General features: G+C 53.0%; 2 protein-coding genes across 7 annotated transcripts in view; one reads left to right on the top strand and one right to left on the bottom strand.

The window, feature by feature from the left end:
- Positions 1–24,918, top strand: part of acacb (acetyl-CoA carboxylase beta) — a 43,744-nt gene extending 18,826 nt beyond the window's left edge. For 4 of the 6 annotated variants that reach the window (XM_060065602.1, XM_060065603.1, XM_060065605.1 and 1 more), the window contains 30 exons: positions 404–517; positions 1,042–1,155; positions 1,552–1,641; positions 1,848–1,966; positions 2,415–2,438; positions 4,222–4,359; positions 4,593–4,692; positions 5,045–5,152; positions 5,297–5,353; positions 5,663–5,704; positions 6,388–6,603; positions 6,931–7,086; positions 7,694–7,897; positions 8,499–8,654; positions 9,010–9,132; positions 9,587–9,856; positions 12,203–12,300; positions 12,443–12,563; positions 13,709–13,819; positions 14,284–14,427; positions 16,106–16,226; positions 17,026–17,122; positions 17,205–17,301; positions 19,497–19,632; positions 20,521–20,698; positions 21,153–21,265; positions 21,740–21,894; positions 22,133–22,303; positions 23,581–23,717; positions 24,025–24,918. In XM_060065602.1, coding sequence (XP_059921585.1) covers positions 404–517; positions 1,042–1,155; positions 1,552–1,641; positions 1,848–1,966; positions 2,415–2,438; positions 4,222–4,359; positions 4,593–4,692; positions 5,045–5,152; positions 5,297–5,353; positions 5,663–5,704; positions 6,388–6,603; positions 6,931–7,086; positions 7,694–7,897; positions 8,499–8,654; positions 9,010–9,132; positions 9,587–9,856; positions 12,203–12,300; positions 12,443–12,563; positions 13,709–13,819; positions 14,284–14,427; positions 16,106–16,226; positions 17,026–17,122; positions 17,205–17,301; positions 19,497–19,632; positions 20,521–20,698; positions 21,153–21,265; positions 21,740–21,894; positions 22,133–22,303; positions 23,581–23,717; positions 24,025–24,142 — 3,828 coding nt within the window. In that variant the 3' untranslated portion in view covers positions 24,143–24,918. Of the gene's footprint in view, positions 1–403; positions 518–1,041; positions 1,156–1,551; positions 1,642–1,847; positions 1,967–2,414; positions 2,439–4,221; positions 4,360–4,592; positions 4,693–5,044; positions 5,153–5,296; positions 5,354–5,662; positions 5,705–6,387; positions 6,604–6,930; positions 7,087–7,623; positions 7,898–8,498; positions 8,655–9,009; positions 9,139–9,586; positions 9,857–12,202; positions 12,301–12,442; positions 12,564–13,708; positions 13,820–14,283; positions 14,428–16,105; positions 16,227–17,025; positions 17,123–17,204; positions 17,302–19,496; positions 19,633–20,520; positions 20,699–21,152; positions 21,266–21,739; positions 21,895–22,132; positions 22,304–23,580; positions 23,718–24,024 lie in introns of those variants that run through there. The other 2 variants (XM_060065604.1, XM_060065607.1) reach the window with 2 other exon arrangements.
- A 192-nt stretch (positions 24,919–25,110) lies between these two features.
- The window catches only part of foxn4 (forkhead box N4), a 2,550-nt gene continuing 160 nt past the window's right edge, over positions 25,111–27,500 (bottom strand). Inside the window, exons 2-3 of the mRNA XM_060064772.1 lie at positions 26,720–27,184; positions 25,111–25,980 (exon numbers count right to left, since the gene is read on the bottom strand). Of these exons, the coding sequence (XP_059920755.1) occupies positions 25,745–25,980; positions 26,720–27,184 (701 nt within the window). The 3' untranslated portion in view covers positions 25,111–25,744. The remainder of the gene's footprint in view (positions 25,981–26,719; positions 27,185–27,500) is intronic.

The following is a 27,500-nucleotide window of genomic DNA, read 5'->3' as shown; positions in this document are numbered from 1 at the left end:
ACCAGCTCTGAGTGACGCTCCTCTGATCTGAGTGATGTTCCTCTGATCTAGGACCAGCTCTGAGTGACGTTCCTCTGATCTGAGTGACGCTCCTCTGATCTGAGTGACGCTCCTCTGATCTGAGTGACGCTCCTCTGATCTGAGTGACGTTCCTCTGATCTGAGTGACGTTCCTCTGATCTAGGACCAGCTCTGAGTGACGTTCCTCTGATCTAGGACCTGCTCTGAGTGACGTTCCTCTGATCTAGGACCAGCTCTGAGTGACGCTCCTCTGATCTGTGTGACGTTCCTCTGATCTAGGACCAGCTCTGAGTGACGTTCCTCTGATCTGAGTGACGTTCCTCTGATCTAGGAGCAGCTCTGAGTGACGCTCCTCTGATCTGTGTTACGTTCCTCTGATCTAGGACCAGCTCTGCGGGAAGGACTCCACGCTGGCCGACGAGCTCTCGCTGATCCTGGACGAGTTCACCCAACTCAGCCGGACCGAGAACTCCAAGGTGGCCCTGCGCGCCCGACAGGTGAGACGTCCTGCTGTCAGTCAGAGCCCTGCGCACCCGACAGGTGAGACGTCCTGCTGTCACTCAGCCAGCATCTCCGGCCTCTCGTGGAGCATACGGCCGCGTCTGGGCGGTCGTGTGTTGGTTTCTCCCCATGAAGGACTGGAGACCCTCTGGGAGTGAGCGGTGGAACAGCTCTATGCCTCACTGCGTTTCAGTGCGTTGAAGCGATTTGACTCCAGTCGCTGTTTGTGTCGCGCTGCCTGATACCAGGTGAAACGTGCTCACGTCTGTAAATGTGGTACAAAATTGCAGTTTACTTCTTAGCTGAGGAGCATGATAAACAGACTCTGTAGACATTCAGCTGTGTTGGTTGTCAGTAGAACAAAACGTCGTATTTCGAGTAGATTTTTTTTGTTATTTTTGTGTTAAAGTTACATGAAACGTAGAAGTTTGACTTGTTGTGTGGAGAGCATGTGTTGTTATTTTAGTAGTTAAAGCTCCAGTTAGTGTTTGGCTGGTTGAGCTGAGTGTGTGTGTCGTAGGTGCTGATCGCCTCCCACCTGCCCTCCTACGAGCTGAGACACAACCAGGTGGAGTCCATCTTCCTGTCCGCCATCGACATGTACGGCCACGAGTTCTGTCCCGAGAACCTCAAGGTCAGTCTGAGAACCTCAAGGTCAGTTTGAGAACCTCAAGGTCAGTCTGAGACCCTCAAGGTGAGTCTGAGAACCTCAAGGTCAGTCTGAGACCCTCAAGGTGAGTCTGAGAACCTCAAGGTGAGTCTGAGAACCTCAAGGTGAGTCAGAGATCCTCAAGGTGATTCTGAGATCCTCAAGGTCAGAGTGAAAACCTCAAGGTCAGAGAGAGACGACCATTCCGATGTTCAGTCAAAAAAAGAGGCCTGACTCCTTAATCAGTGCTATGAGTCACTTTTTATTCAGTTTAAAATATATTTGTAAGTCTGATTGCTGTGCTACACTTTCTGCTGGGAAACACCCAGGATTCGGTCTGATAATAAAGCACCATGTTAATACTTCATCTTTTTGTTACAGAAACTCATCATCTCAGAGACCTCCATCTTTGATGTCCTGCCCAACTTCTTCTACCACGCCAACCAGGTGGTCTGCATGGCCGCCCTGGAGGTGAGACCTCCACACACAGAACGTCTCATGTTCTCATCCACACACTGAACATCTCATGTTCTCATCCACACACTGAACATCTCATGTTCAGGTGTATGTACCCTAACCTCTCTCTCTCTCAGGTGTATGTACCCTAACCTCTCTCTCTCTCTCGCTCTCGCTCCCCCTCCCCCTCCCTCCCTCCCTCCCTCCCTCCCTCCCTCCAGGTGTATGTCCGTAGGGGCTACATCGCCTATGAGCTCAACAGCCTCCAGCACTACCAGCTGCACGACGGGACGTGCGCCGTGGACTTCCAGTTCATGCTGCCCTCGTCTCACCCTAACCGGTAACCAGACTAATACTAGGGGTTAACTAACCCCTTAGGGTCAGACTGTAGACTCCTCCTCCATCCTCACTTTATACTCCTATATTACCCGTCTTTGTATAGAGACTTTGTTTAATTCTCTCTCTGTGAACTGCTCACACTTTGGTCAGACGTCCTCAGTGTGTTTCTATATCTGACTTCTTGAGAGAGGTGTGATCATGCAGTCGGTTCCTATCGCCTCCTCTCCGTCCGGGGGCGGGTCAGACGGGAGCTCTGGGGATACGTACCAGGCCGTTCGCTCCCTCTCCTCTCTCTGTTTCCTGGTCCCATTACTCTGGAGTTAGCTCTAACCTGACCCTTAACTACCAACGGTTAACCATCCTGTGTCTTTAATATTAATAGGATTTTAATCTATAATACGTGATGCACCCACTGCTAATAACCCCTCCTGTGGATGGTCTTGTTTCAGAGAGAGCAGCCCCACTCTGAACAGGTAGAGTAAAGCTCACCTGCAGCCCTCGCATGCTGAATGCTCCTCCTTCCTCATCCTCCTTCCTCATCCTCCTTCCTCATCCTCCTCCTCCTCCTCCTCCTCTTCCTCCCGGCTTCTGTCATGACATAGCAGCCAACGGGTCACCGGGCCGTCCCAAACACACTTGGCGTAGTTCAGGATCCTCAGTACTGTTGTAGTGTTGTTGTTGGTTGGGCTGATACTCCAGCCTACCCTGTTTTAGATTTAGTAGTCTAGTTATGTAAAATATAATCATTCAATTAGTAAAAGTTATATTTTTGCATGCTCATTTGAATGTCTGAATGTCTAACAACGTTTTCAGTCAGCTTTCATTTCATGTTGTTCTTCAAGCCCCCTCTAATAAGTCCTCTTTAATTTGCTTTTTTGCTTGCTTTACAATATTTGTATAATTTTAAACAATTCTATTTGATCCAATGATGCAAATTGGATATTTGCTTCTTGTTTGGCATCCTAATGAACCTCATGAAATATTAAAGCCTGAGTTAATTATACTATATGTTATACTAGCTGTTATAAACTTGCTGAATGGAGAGAATTTTGTTCATGATTCCCAGACGTCTTTATTTTAACGAGGACGCCGTTATCATTGTTGACACACATTTCATGATACCTTGAATAAACAAGAAACATCCATAATTATTAAGAAAATAATTACATTTATTTTTAAATTCAAACGAAACGGTTCTGACGAACATTCATATTCAAACCTCATGTGATAAACTGAGTCTCTCTCTCTCTCTCTCTCTCTCTCTCTCTCTCTCTCTCTCTCTCTCTCTCTCTCTCTCTCAATCTGTCTCTCTGTCTCTCTGTCTCTGTGTCTCTCTCTCTCTCTGTCTCTCTGTCTCTCTCTCTCTGTGTCTCTCTCGTTACGTGTGTGCTGGCTCTGTTCCCCTCCTGACCGCTCTGTTCTCCTCCTGACCGCTCTGTTCTCCTCCTGACCGCTCTGTTCCCTTCCTGACCGCTCTGTTCTCCTGACCGCTCTGTTCTCCTCCTGACCGCTCTGTTCTCCTCCTGACCGCTCTGTTCTCCTCCTGACCGCTCTGTTCCCTTCCTGACCGCTCTGTTCTCCTGACCGCTCTGTTCTCCTCCTGACCGCTCTGTTCTCCTCCTGACCGCTCTGTTCTCCTCCTGACCGCTCTGTTCCCCTCCTGACCGCTCTGTTCTCCTGACCGCTCTGTTCTCCTGACCGCTCTGTTCTCCTCCTGACCGCTCTGTTCTCCTCCTGACCGCTCTGTTCTCCTCCTGACCGCTCTGTTCTCCTGACCGCTCTGTTCTCCTCCTGACCGCTCTGTTCTCCTCCTGACCGCTCTGTTCTCCTGACCGCTCTGTTCTCCTCCTGACCGCTCTGTTCTCCTGACCGCTCTGTTCTCCTGACCGCTCTGTTCTCCTGACCGCTCTGTTCTCCTCCTGACCGCTCTGTTCTGACCGCTCTGTTCTCCTCCTGAGCGCTCTGTTCTCCTCCTGAGCGCTCTGTTCCCCTCCTGACCGCTCTGTTCCCCTCCTGACCGCTCTGTTCTCCTCCTGACCGCTCTGTTCCCCTCCTGACTGCTCTGTTCTCCTCCTGACCGCTCTGTTCTCCTCCTGACCGCTCTGTTCCCCTCCTGACCGCTCTGTTCTCCTCCTGACCGCTCTGTTCCCCTCCTGACCGCTCTGTTCTCCTCCTGACCGCTCTGTTCTCCTCCTGACCGCTCTGTTCCCCTCCTGACCGCTCTGTTCTCCTCCTGACCGCTCTGTTCTCCTCCAGGGTGGCGGCTCCTGTCAGCGGCTGCAGTGGGTTTGAGATGAGGCGCGGCAGCGAGCTCTTCCTGGAGGGGGCGCTGTCCCCTCCCTGCCAGCGCATGGGCGCCATGGCAGCCTTCCACTGCTTCGAGGACTTCAAGAGGTACTCACTCACTCACTACCTCACTCACTCACTCACTCACTCACTCACTCACTCACTCACTCACTCACTCACTCACTCACTCACTCACTCACTCACTCACTCACTCACTCACTCAAGTTAACATGCTTATATATTGCTTTGTTTTTCTTCAAAATTGTATTTGGGAGGCTTGTTGCGTCCTCAGCTGAAAGCCTTTGTGCTCCTCTTCTTCGGTTGTGTTTCCGCCATGACAGGAACATCGATGAGATCATCTCCTCCTTCTCCAAGTCCTTCCTGGAGAGCCCGCTGCTCCCGGAGTCCTCCTCCGGGCTCTACGACGAGGAGAGCTGCAAGGTCCGCTCGGAGCGCCACAGGCCGCCAACCCGGAGCCTCTAGAACCACACAGCAGCCAGTGGCCGCCATCGTCCTTATTAGAGCGGGAAAGAGATCCAAGATGGCTGCTGGGAGTGTGGACCCTCCCGTAGACAGACGGATGGATAGATGGATAGATAGATGGGTGGACAGATGTATAGATGTAGAGATGGATGTATAGATGGATAGATAGATGGGTGGACAGATGTATAGATGTAGAGATAGATGTATAGATAGATAGATGGATGTATAGATGGATGGAGGTATGGAATGATAGATAGACAGACAGATGGATGGATCTTGATCTGCTACCCCCCCCCCCCCCCCCTCCCAGAGCATGCAGGGGAACCCCATCCACATCATCAACGTGTCCATCCAATCAGCGGACACAGAGGAGGACGACGCCCTCGTGACGGAGCTCACCGCCTACACCCAGTCCAAGGTACCCCCCCCCCCCCCACCCTTACAACACCGTCACACCCCCCCTCGGTGTGTGTTCTACCGCTGTGTGGTGGTGTGCGATGGGGAGGAGAGTTCCCGTCGCTGGCTCCGGGTTCTGACAGGAGAATGGATTTTGTCTCGACAGAAAGCTCTGCTCTTTGAGTACGGGATCCGGAGAATCACCTTCCTGATCGCCCAGAAGGTGAGGACTCCCCACACGGGGATGTGAATACATGATCCTTACTGATGTGTAACGCATACGTCTTTTAAACTGTAAAATACAGACGTTTAAGGACGTTTAACCCTTGGGTCCAGTGGTTCTAAGTAGTTATGCAGCAGCCTTTGCTCTTTGATATCATAACATTATCTGGTATTTTGTCCCCCAGTACCTGCTGTCTGAAGTGCCCGTTGATGTGTAATGTGTACACTGAGTACATTCCCTCTGCCAGCCTTCTGTGGCCTTTGTTCTGTGACTCTCTTCTCTCCTTACTGATTCTACTCTGTCTCACAGAGGGAGTTCCCCAAGTTCTTCACCTTCAGAGCCAGAGACGGGGTAAGATCTATCTCTCCTGTCCCAGTAATGCCTGCATCAGGCTTGGTACTCGTATCAGGGTCGTGGGAGATGCTGAGAAGCTACAGATATAAGATTTTCGATATTTAGATTTTGAAAGCTTTCGTCTAAACGACGATATTAACTCACTTTCTAAATTTAATTTAATCTTGTTTGCTTTAACTGTGTTGTCTTTATTTGCATATTCCTCCTCTGTAATCTGTATAGACTTTAAGCCGCAGTTCTTTGGTATAGAGCACTTTATACCTCTTGAAGAGGGGTCATTATGGGTGTTTTTTTTGTTAGATGTATAGATGGATGTATAGATGAATAGATGGATGTAGAGATGGATGCATAGATGGATGTATAGATGGATCTATACATCGATGTATAGATCTATAGATGGATGTATAGATGCATAGATCTATAGATGGATCTATAGATCTATAGATCGATCTATAGATGGATCTATAGATATATAGATGGATGTATAGATCTATAAATGGATGTATAGATCTATGGATGTATGTATAGATCTATAGATGGATGTATAGATCTATAGATGGATGTATAGATCTATAGATGGATGAATAGATCTATAGATGGATGTATAGATGTATAGATCTATAGATGTATACATTATAGAGGTTACACCCTCACTGTCTGGCGCCCTGCCCCCCCCTCAGTTCACCGAGGACCGGATCTACCGTAACCTGGAGCCGGCTCTGGCCTTCCAGCTGGAGCTCAACCGCATGAGGAACTTTGAGCTGAGGGCGGTCCCCTGCGCCAACCACAAGATGCACCTGTACCTGGGCGCCGCGCGGGCCCCCCAGGGGGCCGAGGTCACCGACTACCGCTTCTTCATCCGCGCCATCATCCGCCACTCGGACCTCATCACCAAGGTGGGGGGGGGGGGGGGGTGTATAGATCTATTTATTATGCTGATCATAATAGCGGGCAGCACGGTCCGGTGGTGAGGGGGTACTCTACGCTGAGAGGCTGTGGGTTCAATCCCCGATGCCCGCCGTCGGCCGGTAGCCGTCGGCCGGTAGTCTCCTCACTGTCTCCTCACTGTCTCCTCCCTGTCTCCTCCCTGTCTCCTCACTGTCTCCTCCTCCCTGTCTCCTCCCTGTCTCCTCCCTGTCTCCTCCCTGTCTCCTCCCTGTCTCCTCCTCCCTGTCTCCTCCTCCCTGTCTCCTCCTCTCTGTGTTCCCTCTCCCCTCCACCAGGAGGCGTCCTTTGAGTACCTGCAGAACGAGGGAGAGCGCCTCCTGCTGGAGGCCATGGACGAGCTGGAGGTGGCCTTCAGCCGCACCGTCCACCGCACAGACTGCAACCACATCTTCCTCAACTTCGTGCCCACCGTCATCATGGACCCCTCCAAGGTACGGCCCCCGCTAACCCTAACCCTCCAAGGTCAGCCCCTGGGGCCGCTCTCTGACGGACCCACCGCGGGGTGTAGTGTACAGTGTGTAGTGTACAGTCCAATGATCCTCCTCCTCCTCCTGCTCCTCCTCTTCCTCATGTCTCCCTCCTCCTCCTCCTCCTCCTCCTCCTCCTCCTCCTCCTAATTTCTCCATCCTCCTCCTCCTCCTTGTTTCTCCGTCCTCCTCCTCCTCTTCCTCATGTCTCCCTCCTCCTGCTCCTCCTCCTCCTCCTCTTCCTCATGTCTCCCTCCTCCACCATCTCCTCCTCCTCCTCCTCCTCCTCCTCCTCCTCCTCCTCCTCCTCCTCCTCATTTCTCCATCCTCCTCCTCCTTGTTTCTCCGTCCTCCTCCTCCTCTTCCTCATGTCTCCCTCCTCCTCCTCTTCCTCATGTCTCCCTCCTCCTCTTCCTCATGTCTCCCTCCTCCTCCTCTTCCTCATGTCTCCCTCCTCCTCCTCTTCCTCATGTCTCCCTCCTCCTCCTCCTCCTCCTCCAGATCGAGGAGTCTGTGCGCTCCATGGTGATGCGCTCCTCTTCCTCATGTCTCCCTCCTCCTCCTCCTCCAGATCGAGGAGTCTGTGCGCTCCATGGTGATGCGTTACGGCAGTCGTCTCTGGAAGCTGCGGGTGCTGCAGGCCGAGCTGAAGATCAACATCCGCCTGACGCCCACCGGCCACCAGGTCCCCGTCCGCCTCTTCCTCACCAACGAGTCGGGCTACTACCTGGACATCAGCCTGTACAAGGAGGTCACCGAGCCCGCCTCCGGACAGGTGAGACCCCCTCTAGACCCCTCTAGAGCCCTGCTCTGGACAGGTGTGACCCCCCTCTAGACCCCCCTCTAGACCCCCCTCTAGACCCCCCTCTAGTCCCCTCTAGACCCCCTCTAGACCCCCCTACTGCCCTTCTCCGGACAGGTTGGAGTCAGGAGGACTTCAATCATGTGGTCATCATCAAAAAAACGTCTATTTTATTTCTTATTCCTTGCTATCTATCATCTCTTATAGGATCTTATTATCGCGGCTCTCATACCTGTGGAAGGACAACGAAAGTCATTTGTATTATCAGTTGAAGCGCTTTGCAAAGCACTAGTTTGGAAAAAGCTCTCTGTAAATAAGCTGTTATTATGAACTATAATGATTAATAGTTGTGTTATTGTTTCTAACCCGACGGTGACTCTGGCCCCAGATCATGTTCCCTCCTGACCGTCTCCCTCCCCTCCTGACCGTCTCCCTCCCCCCCCTGACCGTCTCCCTCCCCCCCCTGACCGTCTCCCTCCCCCCCCTGACCGTCTCCCTCCCCCCCCTGACCGTCTCCCTCCCCCCCCTGACCGTCTCCCTCCCCCCCCTGACCGTCTCCCCCCTGTGAGTCCAGATCATGTTCCAGTCGTACGGGGACAAGCAGGGCCCGCTGCACGGCATGCTGATCAACACGCCCTACGTCACCAAGGACCTGCTGCAGGCCAAGCGCTTCCAGGCCCAGAGCCTGGGCACCACCTACGTCTACGACTTCCCTGAGATGTTCCGACAGGTACCCGCTGTTCGATGCCCGGCTCCTCCTCGAGTGTGGAGGTGTCCCTGAGCAAGGCGCCTCACCCTGACTGCTGCTGACCAGCTGGCTGCCGCCCTGCGTGGCTGACTCCGCCGTCGGTGTGTGAATGGGTGAATGAATGGGTGACGCAGGCCATATTGTAAAGCTTTGAGTGGCCACTGGTTACAAACGCTCTCTATGAATGCAGTGGACCGTTTATTAACCCCAGGTGGTGGCAGGTCACAGAGAACACCTGCTCCGTGATCTCATGGAGGTCATGGGGTCAGTAGGTTCCTCCTCTGCACCCCCCAGCCCTCCTAAGCCCCCCCCCCCCCCGGTCTGTCTGCGTCCCCAGGCGCTGTTCAAGCAGTGGGGCCCCGGGGACCGCTGCCCCAAGGACGTGCTGCTGTGCACAGAGCTGGTCCTGGACTCAGAGGGAGGCCTGGCCCAGATAAACCGACTCCCCGGGGACAACGACGTATGCCACGCTCCATCAGACACACTCACAGACGCGTCAGACACACTCACAGACGCGTCAGACACACTCACAGACACGTCACAGATACATCACAGACACAGACACAGTCCATCCCCCTCTCCTCCATGTTGTTCAGTCTGGACTTCAGGGAGTTAATGCTGATAGGGAGTCACGACAAAGCATCCAGCGAAATTCGTGGAAAAGTTGACATATTTCATATACTGGATATAGAATACCGCAAATTCTGAAATCCCGTGAACAAGGTTTTCACTCCGCGCCATTCATCAACTCACCGCAGGTTTTCCGGGGAATAATTTGCCTCTTTGTTATTTGTCGTTCGAACCCAAAGTTTGAATTCCGAACTTCCAATCACGAAGTCTGACCTTGGTGTCCTTGTTAGTGAGAGTCTCTCTTGGTAACGTTCCCACGCTGCCCCCCCCCCCCCCCCGGCCAGGTGGGCATGGTGGCGTTCCGCATGAGGATGAAGACCCCCGAGTACCCGGGGGGGCGCGAGGTCATCGTGATCTGCAACGACATCACCCACCTGATCGGGTCCTTCGGGCCCCAGGAGGACGAGCTGTTCCTGCGGGCGTCGGAGCTGGCCCGGGCCGAAGGGCTGCCCCGCGTCTTCATCGCCGCCAACAGCGGCGCCCGCATCGGCCTGGCCGACGAGGTCCGCGGCATGTTCCAGGTGGCCTGGATCGACCCCGCCGACCCCTACAAGGTGAAGCTGGGACGGGGGACCCCTGAGTGGGTTAGAACAGGTCCTCTGAAAAGGACGTACAGGGCGCTGTAGCTTAAACGGAGGACGTACAGAGCGCTGTAGCTTAAACTGAGGACGTACAGGGCAGTGTAGCTTAAACTGAGGACGTAAAGGCCGCTGTAGCTTAAACTGAGGACGTACAGGGCAGTGTAGCTTAAACTGAGGACGTACAGAGCGCTGTAGCTTAAACTGAGGACGTACAGGGCGCTGTAGCTTAAACTGAGGACGTACAGAGCGCTGTAGCTTAAACTGAGGACGTACAGGGCGCTGTAGCTTCAACTGAGGACGTACAGAGCGCTGTAGCTTAAACTGAGGACGTACAGAGCGCTGTAGCTTAAACCGAGGACGTACAGAGCGCTGTAGCTTAAACTGAGGACGTACAGAGCGCTGTAGCTTAAACCGAGGACGTACAGAGCGCTGAAGCTCAAACTGAGGACGTACAGGGCGCTGTAGCTCAAACTGAGGACGTACAGGGCGAGGACGTACAGGGCGCTGTAGCTTAAACCGAGGACGTACAGGGCGCTGTAGCTTAAACTGAGTTCCTCTGATGACGTACAGAGCGCTGTAGCTTAAACTGAGTTCCTCTGACGTACAGGGCGCTGTAGTTTAACGTGAGTTCTTACAGGGCGCTGTAGTTTAACGTGAGTTCGTACAGAGCGCGGTTGTTTAACGTGAGTTCGTACAGAGCGCGGTAGTTTAACGTGAGTTCTTACAGAGCGCGGTAGTTTAACGTGAGTTCGTACAGAGCGCGGTAGTTTAACGTGAGTTCTTACAGAGCGCTGTAGTTTAACGTGAGTTCGTACAGAGCGCTGTAGTTTAACGTGAGTTCGTACAGAGCGCTGTAGTTTAACGTGAGTTCGTACAGAGAGCGGTAGTTTAACGTGAGTTCTTACAGAGCGCTGTAGTTTAACGTGAGTTCTTACAGAGCGCGGTAGTTTAACGTGAGTTCGTACAGAGCGCGGTAGTTTAACGTGAGTTCTTACAGAGCGCTGTAGTTTAACGTGAGTTCGTACAGAGCGCTGTAGTTTAACGTGAGTTCGTACAGAGCGCTGTAGTTTAACGTGAGTTCGTACAGAGCGCGGTAGTTTAACGTGAGTTCTTACAGAGCGCTGTAGTTTAACGTGAGTTCGTACAGAGTGCGGTAGTTTAACGTGAGTTCGTACAGAGTGCGGTAGTTTAACGTGAGTTCGTACAGAGAGCGGTAGTTTAACGTGAGTTCGTACAGAGCGCTGTAGTTTAACGTGAGTTCGTACAGAGCGCGGTAGTTTAACGTGAGTTCGTACAGAGCGCTGTAGTTTAACGTGAGTTCGTACAGAGCGCTGTAGTTTAACGTGAGTTCGTACAGAGAGCGGTAGTTTAACGTGAGTTCGTACAGAGCGCTGTAGTTTAACGTGAGTTCGTACAGAGAGCGGTAGTTTAACGTGAGTTCGTACAGAGAGCGGTAGTTTAACGTGAGTTCGTACAGAGAGCGGTAGTTTAACGTGAGTTCGTACAGAGCGCTGTAGTTTAACGTGAGTTCGTACAGAGAGCGGTAGTTTAACGTGAGTTCGTACAGAGCGCTGTAGTTTAACGTGAGTTCGTACAGAGCGCGGTAGTTTAACGTGAGTTCGTACAGAGCGCTGTAGTTTAACGTGAGTTCGTACAGAGCGCTGTAGTTTAACGTGAGTTCGTACAGAGCGCTGTAGTTTAACGTGAGTTCGTACAGAGCGCGGTAGTTTAACGTGAGTTCGTACAGAGAGCGGTAGTTTAACGTGAGTTCTTACAGAGCGCTGTAGTTTAACGTGAGTTCGTACAGAGCGCTGTAGTTTAACGTGAGTTCGTACAGAGAGCGGTAGTTTAACGTGAGTTCGTACAGAGCGCTGTAGTTTAACGTGAGTTCTTACAGAGTGCGGTAGTTTAACGTGAGTTCTTACAGAGAGCGGTAGTTTAACGTGAGTTCGTACAGAGAGCGGTAGTTTAACGTGAGTTCGTACAGAGAGCGGTAGTTTAACGTGAGTTTGTACAGAGCGCCGTAGTTTAACGTGAGTTCGTACAGAGAGCGGTAGTTTAACGTGAGTTCTTACAGAGCGCTGTAGTTTAACGTGAGTTCGTACAGAGCGCGGTAGTTTAACGTGAGTTCGTACAGAGAGCGGTAGTTTAACGTGAGTTCGTACAGAGAGCGGTAGTTTAACGTGAGTTCGTACAGAGCGCTGTAGTTTAACGTGAGTTCGTACAGAGAGCGGTAGTTTAACGTGAGTTCGTACAGAGCGCGGTAGTTTAACGTGAGTTCGTACAGAGCGCCGTAGTTTAACGTGAGTTCCTCCGCAGGGCTTCAAGTACCTGTACCTGACGCCCCACGACTACACCCGCATCAGCGCCACCAACTCAGTGCACTGCCGCCACGTGGAGGAGGGCGGGGAGTCCAGGTAACGGGGCGACCCTCTTACAGTGCAGTAACCAGCAGCTGGGATGGTTCTCCAGTTATACTGGGATACAGCTGATCAACCCGCCTCCAGAGGTCTGGGCTCCAGAGGTCTGGGCTCCAGCTGATTGACAGGCTCTCCTCAGGTACATCATCACCGACATCATCGGGAAGGACGACGGGCTGGGGGTGGAGAACCTCCGCGGCTCGGGGATGGTCGCCGGGGAGACGTCGCAGGCCTACAACGAGGTCATCACCATCAGCATGGTAGGACCCGGGGTGTCTGCTGCCTGTCTGCTGCCTGTCTGTCTGTCTGGCTGTCTGTCTGTCTGTCTGTCTGTCTGTCTGTCTGTCTGTCTGTCTGTCTGTCTGTCTGTCTGTCTGTCTGTCTGTCCTGTCCTGTCCTGTCTGTTGGTCTGTCCTGTCCTGTCCTGTCCTGTCCTGTCCTGTCCTGTCCTGTCTGTCTGTCTGTCTGTCTGTTGGTCTGTCCTGTCCTGTCCTGTCTGTCTGTCTGTCCTGTCCTGTCTGTTGGTCTGTCCTGTCCTGTCCTGTCTGTTGGTCTGTCCTGTCCTGTCCTGTCCTGTCTGTTGGTCTGTCCTGTCCTGTCCTGTCCTGTCCTGTCCTGTCCTGTCCTGTCTGTCTGTCTGTCTGTCTGTTGGTCTGTCCTGTCCTGTCCTGTCCTGTCTGTCCTGTCCTGTCTGTTGGTCTGTCCTGTCCTGTCCTGTCCTGTCCTGTCCTGTCTGTCTGTCTGTCTACCACCGTAGCGGTTGTTTATTAATGTGCTTCATGGTGGTAGTGGACAAGGTGAAACACACTCACTATCCCTCACCCACTATCACTCTCTTACTCACTATCAACATCACTAATTCACTATAACTCACTCTTACACTCAAACTCACACCCACTGTTTAAACAAGGTCATCATAACACGATCTGATTGGTCCTGGCATACACCATGTTTAGATGAAGTCATCATAACACGATCTGATTGGTCCTGGCATACACCATGTTTAGATGAAGTCATCATAACACGATCTGATTGGTCCTGGCATACACCATGTTTAGATGAAGTCATCATAACACGATCTGATTGGTCCTGGCATACACCATGTTTAGATGAAGTCATCATAACACGATCTGATTGGTCCTGGCATACACCATGTTTAGATGAAGTCATCATAACACGATCTGATTGGTCCTGGCATACACCATGTTTAGATGAGGTCATCATAACCCCTTCTGATTGGTCCTGGCGTACACCATGTTTAGATGAGGTCATCATAACCCCTTCTGATTGGTCCTGGCGTACACCATGTTTAGATGAGGTCATCATAACCCCTTCTGATTGGTCCTGGCGTGCACCATGTTTAGATGAGGTCATCATAACCCTTTCTGATTGGTCCTGGCTGCAGGTGACGTGCCGGGCCATTGGCATTGGGGCGTACCTGGTGCGTCTGGGCCAGAGGGTGATCCAGGTGGAGAACTCCCACATCATCCTTACCGGGGCGGGAGCCCTCAACAAGGTCAGACCTCCTGCACCACGGGACCCATCGGGGCGCTGCCGTCAGCCACTGGTCATACTGGGCTTAATGGTCTGGTCTTGGCCATGCATTGGATTGAACAATTCAGACCACAAACCTCATCAAATGTATTTAAAGAGACGCACCTAGAGATGGTCCACCTGCACTAATCTAGGATTATATATTACAACCCATTTAATTTAAACAGGAAGGTCTACTGCTCAGGGAGGTCGACTCCCAGTCTGATGGTCGTGGGTTCGAACCCCAATGTGTTAACCTACCTCGTGTTAGGGTTCTACTGTTTGAGTTCTCTAGCCCTGAAGTGGTGTGTGTGTGTGTGTGTGTGTGTGTGTGTGTGTGTGTGTGTGTGTGTGTGTGTGTGTGTGTGTGTGTGTGTGTGTGTGTGTGTGTGTGTGTGTGTGTGTGTGTGTGTGTGTGTGTGTGTGTGTGTGTGTGTGTGTGTGTAGGTGCTCGGCCGGGAGGTGTACACCTCCAACAACCAGCTGGGGGGGGTCCAGATCATGCACAACAACGGGGTCACGCACACGGCCGTACCCGACGACTTCGAGGGCGTGTTCACCATCCTGCAGTGGCTCTCCTACATGCCCAAGGTCTGGAATCACCCGGGAACAATGTCCTCATGTTCACTCTGGAGACCGGGACGGTGCATGACGTGGTGCTGCTGTTTCCCTGTGGTCACATGACGTGGTGCTGCTGTTTCCCTGTGGTCACATGACGTGGCGGTGCTGTTGCCCTGTGGTCACATGACGTGGTGCTGCTGTTCCCTGTGGTCACATGACGTGGTGCTGCTGTTCCCTGTGGTCACATGACGTGGCGGTGCTGTTTCCCTGTGGTCACATGACGTGGCGGTGCTGTTTCCCTGTGGTCACATGACGTGGTGCTGCTGTTTCCCTGTGGTCACATGACGTGGTGCTGCTGTTTCCCTGTGGTCACATGACGTGGCGGTGCTGTTTCCCTGTGGTCACATGACGTGGCGGTGCTGTTTCCCTGTGGTCACATGACGTGGCGGTGCTGTTTCCCTGTGGTCACATGACGTGGTGCTGCTGTTTCCCTGTGGTCACATGACGTGGCGGTGCTGTTTCCCTGTGGTCACATGACGTGGCGGTGCTGTTTCCCTGTGGTCACATGACGTGGGTGCTGCTGTTTCCCTGTGGTCACATGACGTGGCGGTGCTGTTTCCCTGTGGTCACATGACGTGGCGGTGCTGTTTCCCTCTGGTCACATGACGTGGCGCTGCTGTTTCCCTGTGGTCACATGACGTGGCGGTGCTGTTTCCCTGTGGTCACATGACGTGGTGCTGCAGTTTCCCTGTGGTCACATGACGTGGCGGTGCTGTTTCCCTCTGGTCACATGACGTGGCGGTGCTGTTTCCCTCTGGTCACATGACGTGGCGGTGCTGTTTCCCTGTGGTCACATGACGTGGTGCTGCTGTTTCCCTGTGGTCACATGACGTGGTGGTGCTGTTCCCTGTGGTCACATGACGTGGCGCTGCTGTTTCCCTGTGGTCACATGACGTGGTGCTGCTGTTTCCCTGTGGTCACATGACGTGGCGCTGCTGTTTCCCTGTGGTCACATGACGTGGTGCTGCTGTTTCCCTGTGGTCACATGACGTGGCGCTGCTGTTTCCCTGTGGTCACATGACGTGGCGCTGCTGTTTCCCTGTGGTCACATGACGTGGTGCTGCTGTTCCCTGTGGTCACATGACGTGGTGGTGCTGTTCCCTGTGGTCACATGACGTGGTGCTGCTGTTCCCTGTGGTCACATGACGTGGTGCTGCTGTTCCCTGTGGTCACATGACGTGGTGGTGCTGCTGTTCCCTGTGGTCACATGACGTGGTGCTGCTGTTCCCTGTGGTCACATGACGTGGTGGTGCTGTTTCCCTGTGGTCACATGACGTGGTGCTGCTGTTTCCCTGTGGTCACATGACGTGGTGGTGCTGTTTCCCTGTGGTCACATGACGTGGCGGTGCTGTTTCCCTGTGGTCACATGACGTGGTGCTGCTGTTCCCTGTGGTCACATGACGTGGTGCTGCTGTTTCCCTGTGGTCACATGACGTGGCGTTGCTGTTTCCCTGTGGTCACATGACGTGGCGGTGCTGTTTCCCTGTGGTCACATGACGTGGTGCTGCTGTTCCCTGTGGTCACATGACGTGGTGGTGCTGTTCCCTGTGGTCACATGACGTGGTGGTGCTGTTCCCTGTGGTCACATGACGTGGTGGTGCTGTTCCCTGTGGTCACATGACGTGGTGCTGCTGTTCCCTGTGGTCAGAACAACACGTCCCCGGTCCCTGTGGTCGCTCCCACCGACCCCGTGGACCGAGAGATCGACTTCACCCCCACCAAGACACCCTACGACCCGCGCTGGATGCTGGCGGGACGCCCCCACCCCAGTGAGTCCCGCCCCCCTTCAATCGTAGGCCCACCCCCCTTCAGTCGTAGTCCCGCCCCTACAATCGTAGTCCCGCCCCTACAATCGTAGTCCCGCCCCCTTCAGTCTTAGTCCTGCCCCCTTCAGTCTTAGTCCTGCCCCCTTCAGTCTTAGTCCTGCCCCCTTCAGTCATAGGCCCGCCCCCTTCAGTCATAGGCCCGCCCCCTTCAGTCCTATACCCGCCCCTTTCAGTCTTAGTCCTGCCCCTTCAGTCTTAGTCCTGCCCCCTTCAGTCATAGGCCCGCCCCCTTCAGTCATAGGCCCGCCCCCCTTCAGTCGTAGGTCCGCCCCCCTTCAGTCGTAGATCCGCCCCCCTTCAGTCGTAGTCCCGCCCCCCTTCAGTCGTAGTCCCGCCCCCTTCAGTCGTAGGTCCGCCCCCCTTCAGTCGTAGGCCCGCCCCCTTCAGTCCTATGCCCGCCCCCCTATAGTCGTAGTCCCGCCCCCCTTCAGTCATAGCCTCTCTCCCCTTCAGTCGTAGGCCCGCCCCCACCCCAGTGAGTCCCGCCCCCTTCAGTTTATTATCTCTCGTTCAGCAGTACTCTGTTGTAATAAATGTCTGAGATGCCGTCCCCACTCTAAGGGGCGGGTCAGGGGGTACGGGGATACGGGGGCCCCCCACCTCCACTGCAGGTAGACCGGTCTTTGAGGGGTTCAGACCCCAGAACAGCTCAGCCGGGCCTAAACCTTCTAACCACTCATCACCTGTTTACTTCCTGTTTACCTCCTGGTTCTGATGTGTTGTTGTTGTTGTTGTTGTCTAGCGGTGAAGGGGGCGTGGCAGAGCGGGTTCTTCGACCACGGCTCCTTCATGGAGATCCTGGGGTCCTGGGCGCTGACGGTGGTGGTGGGCCGAGCGCGGTACGACCTCCGACCTCCGACCCCCACATCCTCCCGCGGCCGCTGGGGGTCAGGCGTCTGACCTTTCGTCTCCCCACTGCAGGCTAGGAGGCATCCCGCTGGGGGTCATCGCCGTGGAAACGCGCGCCGTGGACCTCACCGTCCCCGCCGACCCCGCCAACCTGGACTCTGAGGCCAAGGTAGGACCTCCCCCGGTCCCGGTGGTCCGGACCGGGTCCCAGTGGTCCGGACCGGGTCCCAGTGGTCTGGACCGGGTCCCAGTGGTCTGGACTGGACCGGGTCCCAGTGGTCCGGACCGGGTCCCAGTGGTCTGGACTAGGGCTGGGACGACGCGTCGACGTAATCGACGACGTCGACGCATAAATTACGTCGACGCGAAAAATGCGCGTCGATTTAAAAAAAAAAAAAAAAAAAAAAAAAAAAAAAAAAAAAAAAAAAGATGGGCGGCGCCGGAGCGTAGTTGCAACGCGAGTGGCTCCTCAGACTTTCATAAGTGCAAGGCGCCACGCACTCGTTCCTCTAAAGTATGGGAATTCTTTAATGTGAAATGAAACGATTCCGTGATATGTCGTCTTTGCAAAATGGAGATGACTTTCCATTCTAGCACCACGGCAATTCACCAGCACCTGAAGAGGCGCCACCCGGTAGCAGCTGCAGATGACTGAGCACCGTAGAATTCTAAGAATGCATTACTTTGCACTTTTATTTTGGAATTTAAAGGCAATAAACATGTATTGAAATGTTAAGGAATTCAGATATGTAAATCAACATGTATAAATTGCTATTAGTCAATTAATGGGGAGATAATCGAGAATCGAATCGGACTGAAAAAATGAATCGTTAGATGAATCGATGCATCGAAAAAATAATCGCTAGATTAATCGTTTAAAAAATAATCGTTTATCCCAGCCCTAGTCTGGACTGGACTGGGTCCCAGTGGTCTGGACTGGACCGGGTCCCAGTGGTCTGGACTGGACCGGGTCCCAGTGGTCTGGACTGGACCGGGTCCCAGTGGTCTGGACTGGACCGGGTCCCAGTGGTCTGGACTGGACCGGGTCCCAGTGGTCTGGACTGGACCGGGTCCCAGTGGTCTGGACTGGACCGGGTCCCAGTGGTCTGGACTGGACCGGGTCCCAGTGGTCTGGACTGGACCGGGTCCCAGTGGTCTGGACTGGACCGGGTCCCAGTGCTCTGGACTGGACCGGGTCCCAGTGCTCTGGACTGGACCGGGTCCCAGTGCTCTGGACTGGACCGGGTCCCAGTGGTCTGGACTGGACCGGGTCCCAGTGGTCTGGACTGGACCGGGTCCCAGTGCTCTGGACTGGACCGGGTTCCAGTGGTCTGGACCGGGTCCCAGTGGTCCGGACCGGGTCCCAGTGGACTGAACCGGGTCCCAGTGGTCTTCCTGGTCCTGAACTTCCTAGGATGATCCTAATTGATCTTTATTTTCTGTCTCTGTTTATGTATGTCTTTTATAAATAATATTCTATACTCTTCATACATCATTATTTATTTTATCAATCCTATGTATTTTGTTATCTTTATCAGGTATCGTATAAATTGATACATTCAGATATTTTTTAATTCTCAACTCTTATATGCTCAGCAACGGTCAATTATCAAAAGTAATTCACCGCCGGAAGTTGTGATGGGCCATTCTAGTGAACGGAGCGTTCCACAGTAGAGAGAAGAGCCGTGTACTAACGGTGGTTATTGATCCCCTGGTTATTGATCCCCTGGTTATTGATCCCCTGGTTATCGATCCCCTGGTTATCGATCCCTGGTTATTGATCCCCTGGTTATTGACCCCCTGGTTATTGATCCCCTGGTTATTGACCCCCTGGTTATTGATCCCCTGGTTATTGATCCCCTGGTTATTGACCCCCTGGTTATTGATCCCTGGTTATTGATCCCCTGGTTATTGATCCCTGGTTATTGATCCCTGGTTATTGATCCCCTGGTTATTGACCCCCTGGTTATTGATCCCCTGGTTATTGATCCCCTGGTTATTGACCCCTGGTTATTGATCCCCTGGTTATTGATCCCTGGTTATTGATCCCCTGGTTATTGATCCCTGGTTATTGATCCCCTGGTTATTGACCCCCTGGTTATTGATCCCCTGGTTATTGACCCCCTGGTTATTGATCCCTGGTTATTGATCCCCTGGTTATTGATCCCTGGTTATTGATCCCTGGTTATTGATCCCCTGGTTATTGATCCCTGGTTATTGATCCCTGGTTATTGATCCCCTGGTTATTGACCCCCTGGTTATTGATCCCTGGTTATTGATCCCCTGGTTATTGACCCCCTGGTTATTGATCCCTGGTTATTGATCCCTGGTTATTGATCTCCTGGTTATTGATCCCCTGTCCAGTTCCTGCAGCAGGCGGGGCAGGTGTGGTTCCCCGACTCGGCCTTCAAGACAGCCCAGGCCATCAGCGACTTCAACCGCGAGCGCCTGCCCCTCATGGTGTTCGCCAACTGGAGGGGCTTCTCCGGGGGCATGAAGGGTACCTGAACCCCCCCTCCACCCTCCCCCTCCGCCCTCCCCCCTCCCCCCCTCCCTCCCCTCCTCTAAACGTTCTCATCCTCTCTCCTCTCTCCTCTAAACGTTCTCCTCCTCTCTCCTCTAAACGTTCTCCTCTTCTCTCCTCTCTGCTCTAAACGTTCTCCTCCTCTCTCCTCTAAACGTTCTCCTCCTCTCTCCTCTAAACGTTCTCCTCCTCTCTGCTCTAAACGTTCTCCTCCTCTCTCCTCTAAACGTTCCCCTCCTCTCTCCTCTAAACGTTCTCCTCCTCTCTCCTCTAAACGTTCTCCTCTTCTCTCCTCTCTCCTCTAAACGTTCTCCTCCTCTCTCCTCTAAACGTTCTCCTCCTCTCTCCTCTAAACGTTCTCCTCCTCTCTGCTCTAAACGTTCTCCTCCTCTCTGCTCTAAACGTTCCCCTCCTCTCTCCTCTAAACGTTCTCCTCCTCTCCTCCTCTCTCCTCTCTCCTCTAAACGTTCTCCTCCTCTCTCCTCTAAACGTTCTCCTCCTCTCTCCTCTAAACGTTCTCCTCCTCTCTCCTCTAAACGTTCTCCTCCTCTCTCCTCTAAACGTTCTCCTCCTCTCTCTCTCCTCTAAACGTTCTCCTCCTCTCCTCTAAACGTTCTCCTCCTCTCCCCTTTAAACGTTCTCCTCCTCTCTCCTCTCTCCTCTAAACGTTCTCCTCCTCTCTCCTCTCTCCTCTAAACGTTCTCCTCCTCTCCCCTTTAAACGTTCTCCTCCTCTCCCCTCTCTCCTCTAAACGTTCTCCTCCTCTCTCCTCTAAACGTTCTCCTCCTCTCCCCTTTAAACGTTCTCCTCCTCTCCCCTCTCTCCTCTAAACGTTCCCCTCCTTTCTCCCCCTCTGCTCCTCAGACATGTACGACCAGATCCTGAAGTTCGGGGCGTACATCGTGGACGCGCTGCGGGCCTTCCAGCAGCCCGTGCTGGTGTACATCCCCCCCCACGCAGAGCTGAGGGGGGGGTCCTGGGTGGTGATCGACCCCACCATCAACCCCCACTGCATGGAGCTCTACGCCGACCAGGAGAGCCGGTACGCTGCCCACGGGCCCTCTGGTTTAACATATAACTTAACCCTCCTGTTATGTTCCGGGTCAAATTGACCCGTTTTAAAGTTTGAAGATCTAGGAAAAATAGTTACAAGTATTTTTTCAGTATGAAACTTCTTCTGCTTGCCTTAATTAGTGTAATCAACATATACTATGAAAATAGTTACTCTCACATATTTGCAACCACCCCCTGCATGTTTATATCACATAGATACTGTTCGGGTCAATTTGACCCAGCAGTAAAACTGGAGGTAAAAAGGTGTCAGAAATGTCAGACTAATTCTTTCTTTACAACTGTGAGACATATCGTTCTGTAACGTTCTGTCCTGAGTAACGTTCTGTCCTGAGTAACACTCTGTCCTGAGTAACACTCCGTCCTGAGTAACGCTCTGTCCTGAGTAACACTCTGTCCTGAGTAACGCTCTGTCCCGTGTCCAGGGGGGGCGTGCTGGAGCCCGAGGGGACGGTTGAGATCAAGTTCAGGAGGAAGGAGCTGCTGAAGACCATGAGGAGGTTGGACCCCCTGTACGCCGGCCTGACCGACCAGCTGGGTGAGGAAGGGGAACGGGTTAACCTAGTGATGGTTAGTGCTGGGCACCTGGTTCTATAACATCCTTAGAGTACCGACTGTAGAGATAGGTTGTTGTTTCTCTTTCTCCTCTTTCTCCTGACAAATGGACTTATTGTGAGTCTCTTTGGATAAAAGCGTCTGCTAAACGCCCGAGGGTCAATCTCCTTAAGGAGGTCCTCAGGCCCTGACCCTCTAAGAGCTGGTATCTCCTGGAGGAGGTCCTCAGGGTCTGGTCTCTCCTGGAGGTCCTCCGGCCCTGACCCTCAGGGTCTGGCCTCTCCTGGAGGAGGTCCTCAGGGTCTGGTCTCTCCTGGAGGAGGTTCTCAGGGTCTGGTCTCTCCTGGAGGTCCTCGGGCCCTGTCCCTCAGGGTCTGGTCTCTCCTGGAGGAGGTCCTCAGGGTCTCTCCTGGAGGTCCTCGGGCCCTGACCCTCTGAGCTGCTCCTGTCCCCCCAGGGTCCCCGGACCTCCCTGAGAAGGAGCGCGAGGCCGTGGAGGGGCAGCTCCGGGCCCGGGAGGAGTTCCTGCTGCCCATCTACCACCAGGTGGCGCTGCAGTTTGTGGACCTCCACGACACGCCCGGCCGCATGCAGGAGAAGGGCGTCATCACCGTGAGTCCGGCCCGTCCTGTCCCCCGTGGGTCTCGTTAAGGAGCGACACAGGGCAGGCTTTATGTACACACAGCGTGTACATAAACACACACCGTGTGTGTGTGTGTGTGTGTGTGTGTGTGTGTGTGTGTGTGTGTGTGTGTGTGTGTGTGTGTGTGTGTGTGTGTGTGTGTGTGTGTGTGTGTGTGTGTGTGTGTGTGTGTGTGTGTGTGTGTGTGTGTGTGTGTGTGAGAGACAGGACATCCTGGAGTGGAGGAACGTGCGGAGCTTCTTCTACTGGCGGCTGCGGCGCCTCCTGCTGGAGCAGGTGGTGAAGCGCAGCATCCAGCAGGCGAACCCCGACCTCGGCGGCGGCCACCTGCAGTCCATGCTGCGCCGCTGGTTCGTGGAGACGGAGGGCACCGTCAAGGTAGGTTGGAGCGCAGGGGGCAGGGGGGGGGTCTGTCCGTCAAGGAGCTCTCTGTAGTCGTAGTTATTATTGGAGGCAATAATAACTACGACTACAACAGAATAAATGCCAGGTATAGCCTATCGGAGACTGGCACCCAATCAGTGCACTTGCGAATGAAAGCCTGCAGAATGACCGATTGTGTGACGTTATTGAACCATCCCTCTATCCCTCTACATTTTACACAACAACCAAACATCACCACGGCAGCTCTCTCGCACGCTCTCTTTCGGTCTCGCGTAAACAATTAGGCCTACTCCAACTTGCAAGGCTAGGCTGCTGCACTAAGACCACAACCAACCACAACGCCTTCATAACCAAGCATCAGCCGACACACTCATCTTATGCACAGTGCACCCTCTGTCCCAGTTTTATCATCACAATTCAGTCACTGCAGAGATTTAAAAGATAGCCTCCTACCTTAAGTTAGAATGGACCCAAGTGTGCTTCGCTTGCGAGCCGTTTTTAGTATGACCTTTCAACATTACGTCTTTCTTCTGTTTGGTGAACTTTTTTTTATTTAAGTGACCATTAGTGACAATAAAATATATGTTTTTTTTTTCTAGAGCTGTCAGTTAAACACGTTATTAACGACGTTAACGCAAACCAATTTTAACGGCGTCAAATTTTTTATCGCGCGATTAACGCAAATCTTTTATTAAAAAAAAAAAAATAAATAAAATTCTTTGGCTCAAAACAAAGAAGCAGTAGCCTGACTGCTATGTTCAAATGACATTTGTTCAAAGCAGTCGTTTAATTGCACTATAGGCTCTTTTTTTGTATCTTCCTGTTTTGATCAGTATATGCCAATGTTGTTATCAATAAAAAATCATTTGCACAAGGCAAGCCGATGCACTTCACCATGTTGATAAGAGAATTAAAACGAGAAGAATTAATGGGACAAAGAAATCAAGGGATATTTAGCATAGAAAAATTATTTGCGATTAATCGCGATTAATGTGAGTTAACTATGACATTAATGCGATTAATCACGATTAAATATTTTAATCGCTTGACAGCTCTAATTTTTTCTTTTGACTCCGGACTTCCCTGTATTTCGCACTCTGGGTCCAAGTCTGGTCCATGGGGGGGTAACGTGTGTGTGTGTGTGTGTGTGTGTGTGTGTGTGTGTGTGTGTGTGTGTGTGTGTGTGTGTGTGTGTGTGTGTGTGTGTGTGTGTGTGTGTGTGTGTGTGTGTGTGTGTGTGTGTGTGTGTGTGTGTGTGTGTGTGTGTTCAGGCCTACCTGTGGGACAGTAACCAGGCGGTGGTGGAGTGGCTGGAGAAGCACCTCTCCCGGGAGGACGGGACGCTGTCGGCCGTCAGCGAGAACATCAAGTACCTGAAGAGGGACTACACCCTGAAGCACATCCGGAGGTGGAGCAGACGCACACACACACACAGACGCGCACCCACAAATAGACACACAGTCACAAATGTGTTACCGCTTACACACTTCAGTAGGCAGTAAGTGCGTGCTTTACATTCAGAATTGTAAGCGACAAACGTTGACCTTAAAGTACATGTAAAGACAATTATTCATGTTTGTATTATGACTTCACAGCTCTGTACTCTACTATGTACAAAGTATTTCATATGTGTTCATATTGTGTCCTTAAAGTGTAAGGTCGATGTAACTTTGTGTGTGTGTGTGTGTGTGTGTGTGTGTCTGTGTTTGTTCCAGCCTGGTCCAAGCCAACCCCGACGTGGCCATGGACTGCATCGTCCACATGAGCCAGAACCTCAGCCCGTCGCAGAGGGCCAAGGTCACCCATCTGCTGGCCTCCATCGACTCCAGTTAGGGCGTCACCTTTACCCTCGTTGGGCCGGCAGACCTCTCACCCGCTAACCATCAGCTCGCTGATCTTCTGACTGAACTCGGCGCCAGTTTGCAGCCGTGTGTAGCCGCTGAATCCTGCGTGACGCTCACTCCTCTGACCGGGGCTGAGTCGGCTTCATCTCAGCTTCCTGTCACGTCACCGGTGGGTTGATGATTCGTTCTGCAGGGTGTTATTGTACGGGGACCTCGGTCGCTCTCTCCTCTCCCCTCTGAGCTGACCGCGTTCCTCAGCGGTCGGTACGACCCTGCCTTCACAGGCTGGCCTCAAGTCTTCACGGCTTTGGTCTCGTGTGTTTAGTCAATGTTGAACATTGTTCAGAATAATGCTCGCACAAAAAACACAGAACTTTACCTTTATGTCAGATCAATGTGCTAAATCTGGGTTAAACAAGCAGCCAGTATGGATTTGTAATTATGATCTAAACATATGATTGTAAAGTGTTCCTATATCACGTTAAATTAGTCTTTGACATTTCATTATGCGTGAGGTCGAATGATTTCATGTTTGGCTCAACTATTTGTGTTACACAAGTATTGTAAAAAGAAATGCAAAAATGTATAATCTATGAATCTGTATTTATCAAGAGTGCTTTAACCTTTAATATCATTATTATTACTATTATTATTTCAATACCGACACCATGATTTCAGTCGTCTCTTTTCAAGTGCCATGAGTTCCCTGATATTTGTTACGTTGGTGATATTTAATGCCTGATCAATAAATGCTAGAATATATAATTGCGTTACGTTTTGAGCTGTTCTTCCTCCTCCTCGTTCATCCTCAACGACTAAAGGGGCCAATCATAACAGGGGTTATAAACCCTTTTCTCTGAGCCAATCACAAGGAAGAGTGTTGCCGTGACATCTTGTTTGGACCCATGTGACACCATAAATAAAGGTTATTTTTGATAAAGACAAAGAGGATTCCCGTTTGATTCAGCCTTGGTTTAGTGTTTATTCCGGTCAGTGATTGATTATATTAACATGTGGTTCGGATGACATTCAGAGTACTTTTACAGTGTTGGCACACATTTGGAATCAGTGGGTAAATTCAGTTTGAAGAAAGCTTTTATACGTAGAAAAAACACATTCAAATATATACAGCAAACGTTTGATAAAGTCTTCCCTTTTTGTCCGGCTGCATTTGATATATATAAATAAAACACCAGTAATTCCTACCACAAAACGACGTACAGACGGACAGACAGACAGACAGGGAGCTACGGGGTCAGAAAGTAAGGTGGAGATAACCTCCGTCCAGGGCGGAGGGTGGTGCGCTAACACCATCAGGCCTTAGGGCTGTTTGGCAGAGCATACGTAGTCCTTCCCTTTTTACACAACGAGTCTCCTCGCGTTGATTCAAGTCCGTTCACAGTTCTCATCGTCCGTCTCAAATCCTGGAACCTCATTGGTTCCCCAGCTTTGTGTCGACAGATCTCACCGGCACCCGACCAATCAGAAGGGCCGTGTCCCGGGGTCTCCCTTTGGTTGGATCCACGGGGTTCATAGTTGTGGATCCTGGCGCCGGATTGGCCGGCGGCGTGCGTGCGCCCTGGCCCCGCCCCTAAAGCAGGGCGATGGGCTTGCTGTTGGCGGGGGCGGCGGCCATGTACTGGGCGGAGAGGGCGTCCAGCGCGGCGTAGGAGGCGTACAGCCCCGTCACCGTCACGTCGCCCAGGGGGGCGGGGGGCAGGGCCAGGCCCCCCAGGTCGCAGTCAGACAGCCGCAGCGGGGAGCTGCTGAAGGTGCCCAGGGCGTCCAGGTTGAAGCTGTCGTCCTTCATCTCCTCCCACAGGTTCCCTGAGGACACAGGAGGACTCGCTCATCAACACGGCCTGGGGGGTCGTGGCGCTCCACCCCTGGGGTACATGCACCCTGGGGGGAACATGTACCCCCTAGGGTACCCCCTACAGTACATTTACCTAGGGGATCATGGGTATCAGGGAGGCTCCAACCCCTGGGTCACATGTACCCTAGGAGGTACCCTGGGGGGAACATGTACCCCTCTAGGGTGCCCCCTAGAGTACATGTACCCTAGGAGGCACCCTGTGGGGAACTTCCTCCATTTCCTTCTACTACTTCCTGTACTTCCTCTATCTATCTCATTGTACTACTTCCTGTACTTCCTCTATCTCATTGTACTACTTCCTGTCCTCCCTGCTTGGGCACCGACCCTCCCTTTTGGGACCAGAAGGGACGGTCAGTGGTGTGAACGGGGTGTGAACGGGGTGTGAACGGGGTGTGACCGGGATGTGACCGGGATGGGACCGGGGTGTGAACGGGGTGTGAACGGGGTGTGAACGGGGTGTGAACGGGGTGTGACCGGGGTGTGACCGGGATGTGACCGGGATGGGAACGGGGTGTGAACGGGGTGTGAACGGGGTGTGACCGGGATGGGAACGGGGTGTGACCGGGATGTGACCGGGATGGGAACGGGGTGTGAACGGGGTGTGACCGGGATGGGACCGGGGTGTGAACGGGGTGTGACCGGGGTGTGAACAGGGTGTGATCAGGCGGGTATCCGCGGCGCTCCACCCACCTTGGAGGGCGAAGTCCATGATGCTGGGGTCCAGGGCGTCCACCTCCGGGTCGCCCTGCAGGCCGTAGTAGTCGCCCTGGGGCAGCTTCCCGGGGTGCTGCACCATGGGGCTGTGGAGGGGGGGCGTCTGGGCCGGGGCGGGGGACATGGGGGACATGGGGGACATGGGGGCGAGGCGGGCCTGCAGGGCGTGGAGCTGGTGCTGCTGGTGCTGCTGCTGCTGCTGCTGCTGGTGGTGCTGCTGCTGCTGGTGGTGTTGGTGGTGGTGCTGGTGGTGCTGGTGCATGGGGAGGCACTGGAGGGACAGCGTGACCACGGGCGGGGCCTGCAGCTGGCCCGGGGCGGGGCCGTGGGCGGGGCCGTGGGCGGGGCCGTGGGCGGGGCCGTGGGCCAGCCGCGTCACCCCCGCCTCCGCCTTGCGCCGGCAGCTGTCCGGGCGGTCGGTGATCAGTTTGTCCAGCTCGTCTGAGGGAGGAGGAACCACTGGTCAGGAAACATCCCATAATATCAGAATAAGGACTGCTTACCTCTCAGAGACCCAATCAACCCCAGACGTTCTCCGCTCAGACTCAAAGCACTTCTTCCCAAATGCCGTCTGTTATTAAAGTACCATCGTAGCGTAGCGCCTAGCAGGATTAACCAGGGTTAGTTAGGTACCCACCTGGGTTAGTTAGGTACCCACCAGGGTTAGTTAGGTACCCACCAGGGTTAGTTAGGTACCACCAGGGTTAGTTAGGTACCCACCAGGGTTAGTTAGGTACCCACCAGGGTTAGTCAGGTA

This window comes from Gadus macrocephalus, chromosome 11 (genome assembly GCF_031168955.1).
Source record: "Gadus macrocephalus chromosome 11, ASM3116895v1".
NCBI classification, from domain to species: domain Eukaryota; kingdom Metazoa; phylum Chordata; class Actinopteri; order Gadiformes; family Gadidae; genus Gadus; species Gadus macrocephalus.
Note: the sequence above shows the minus strand (reverse complement) of the source record. Positions and strands in the feature narration are given on the sequence as shown.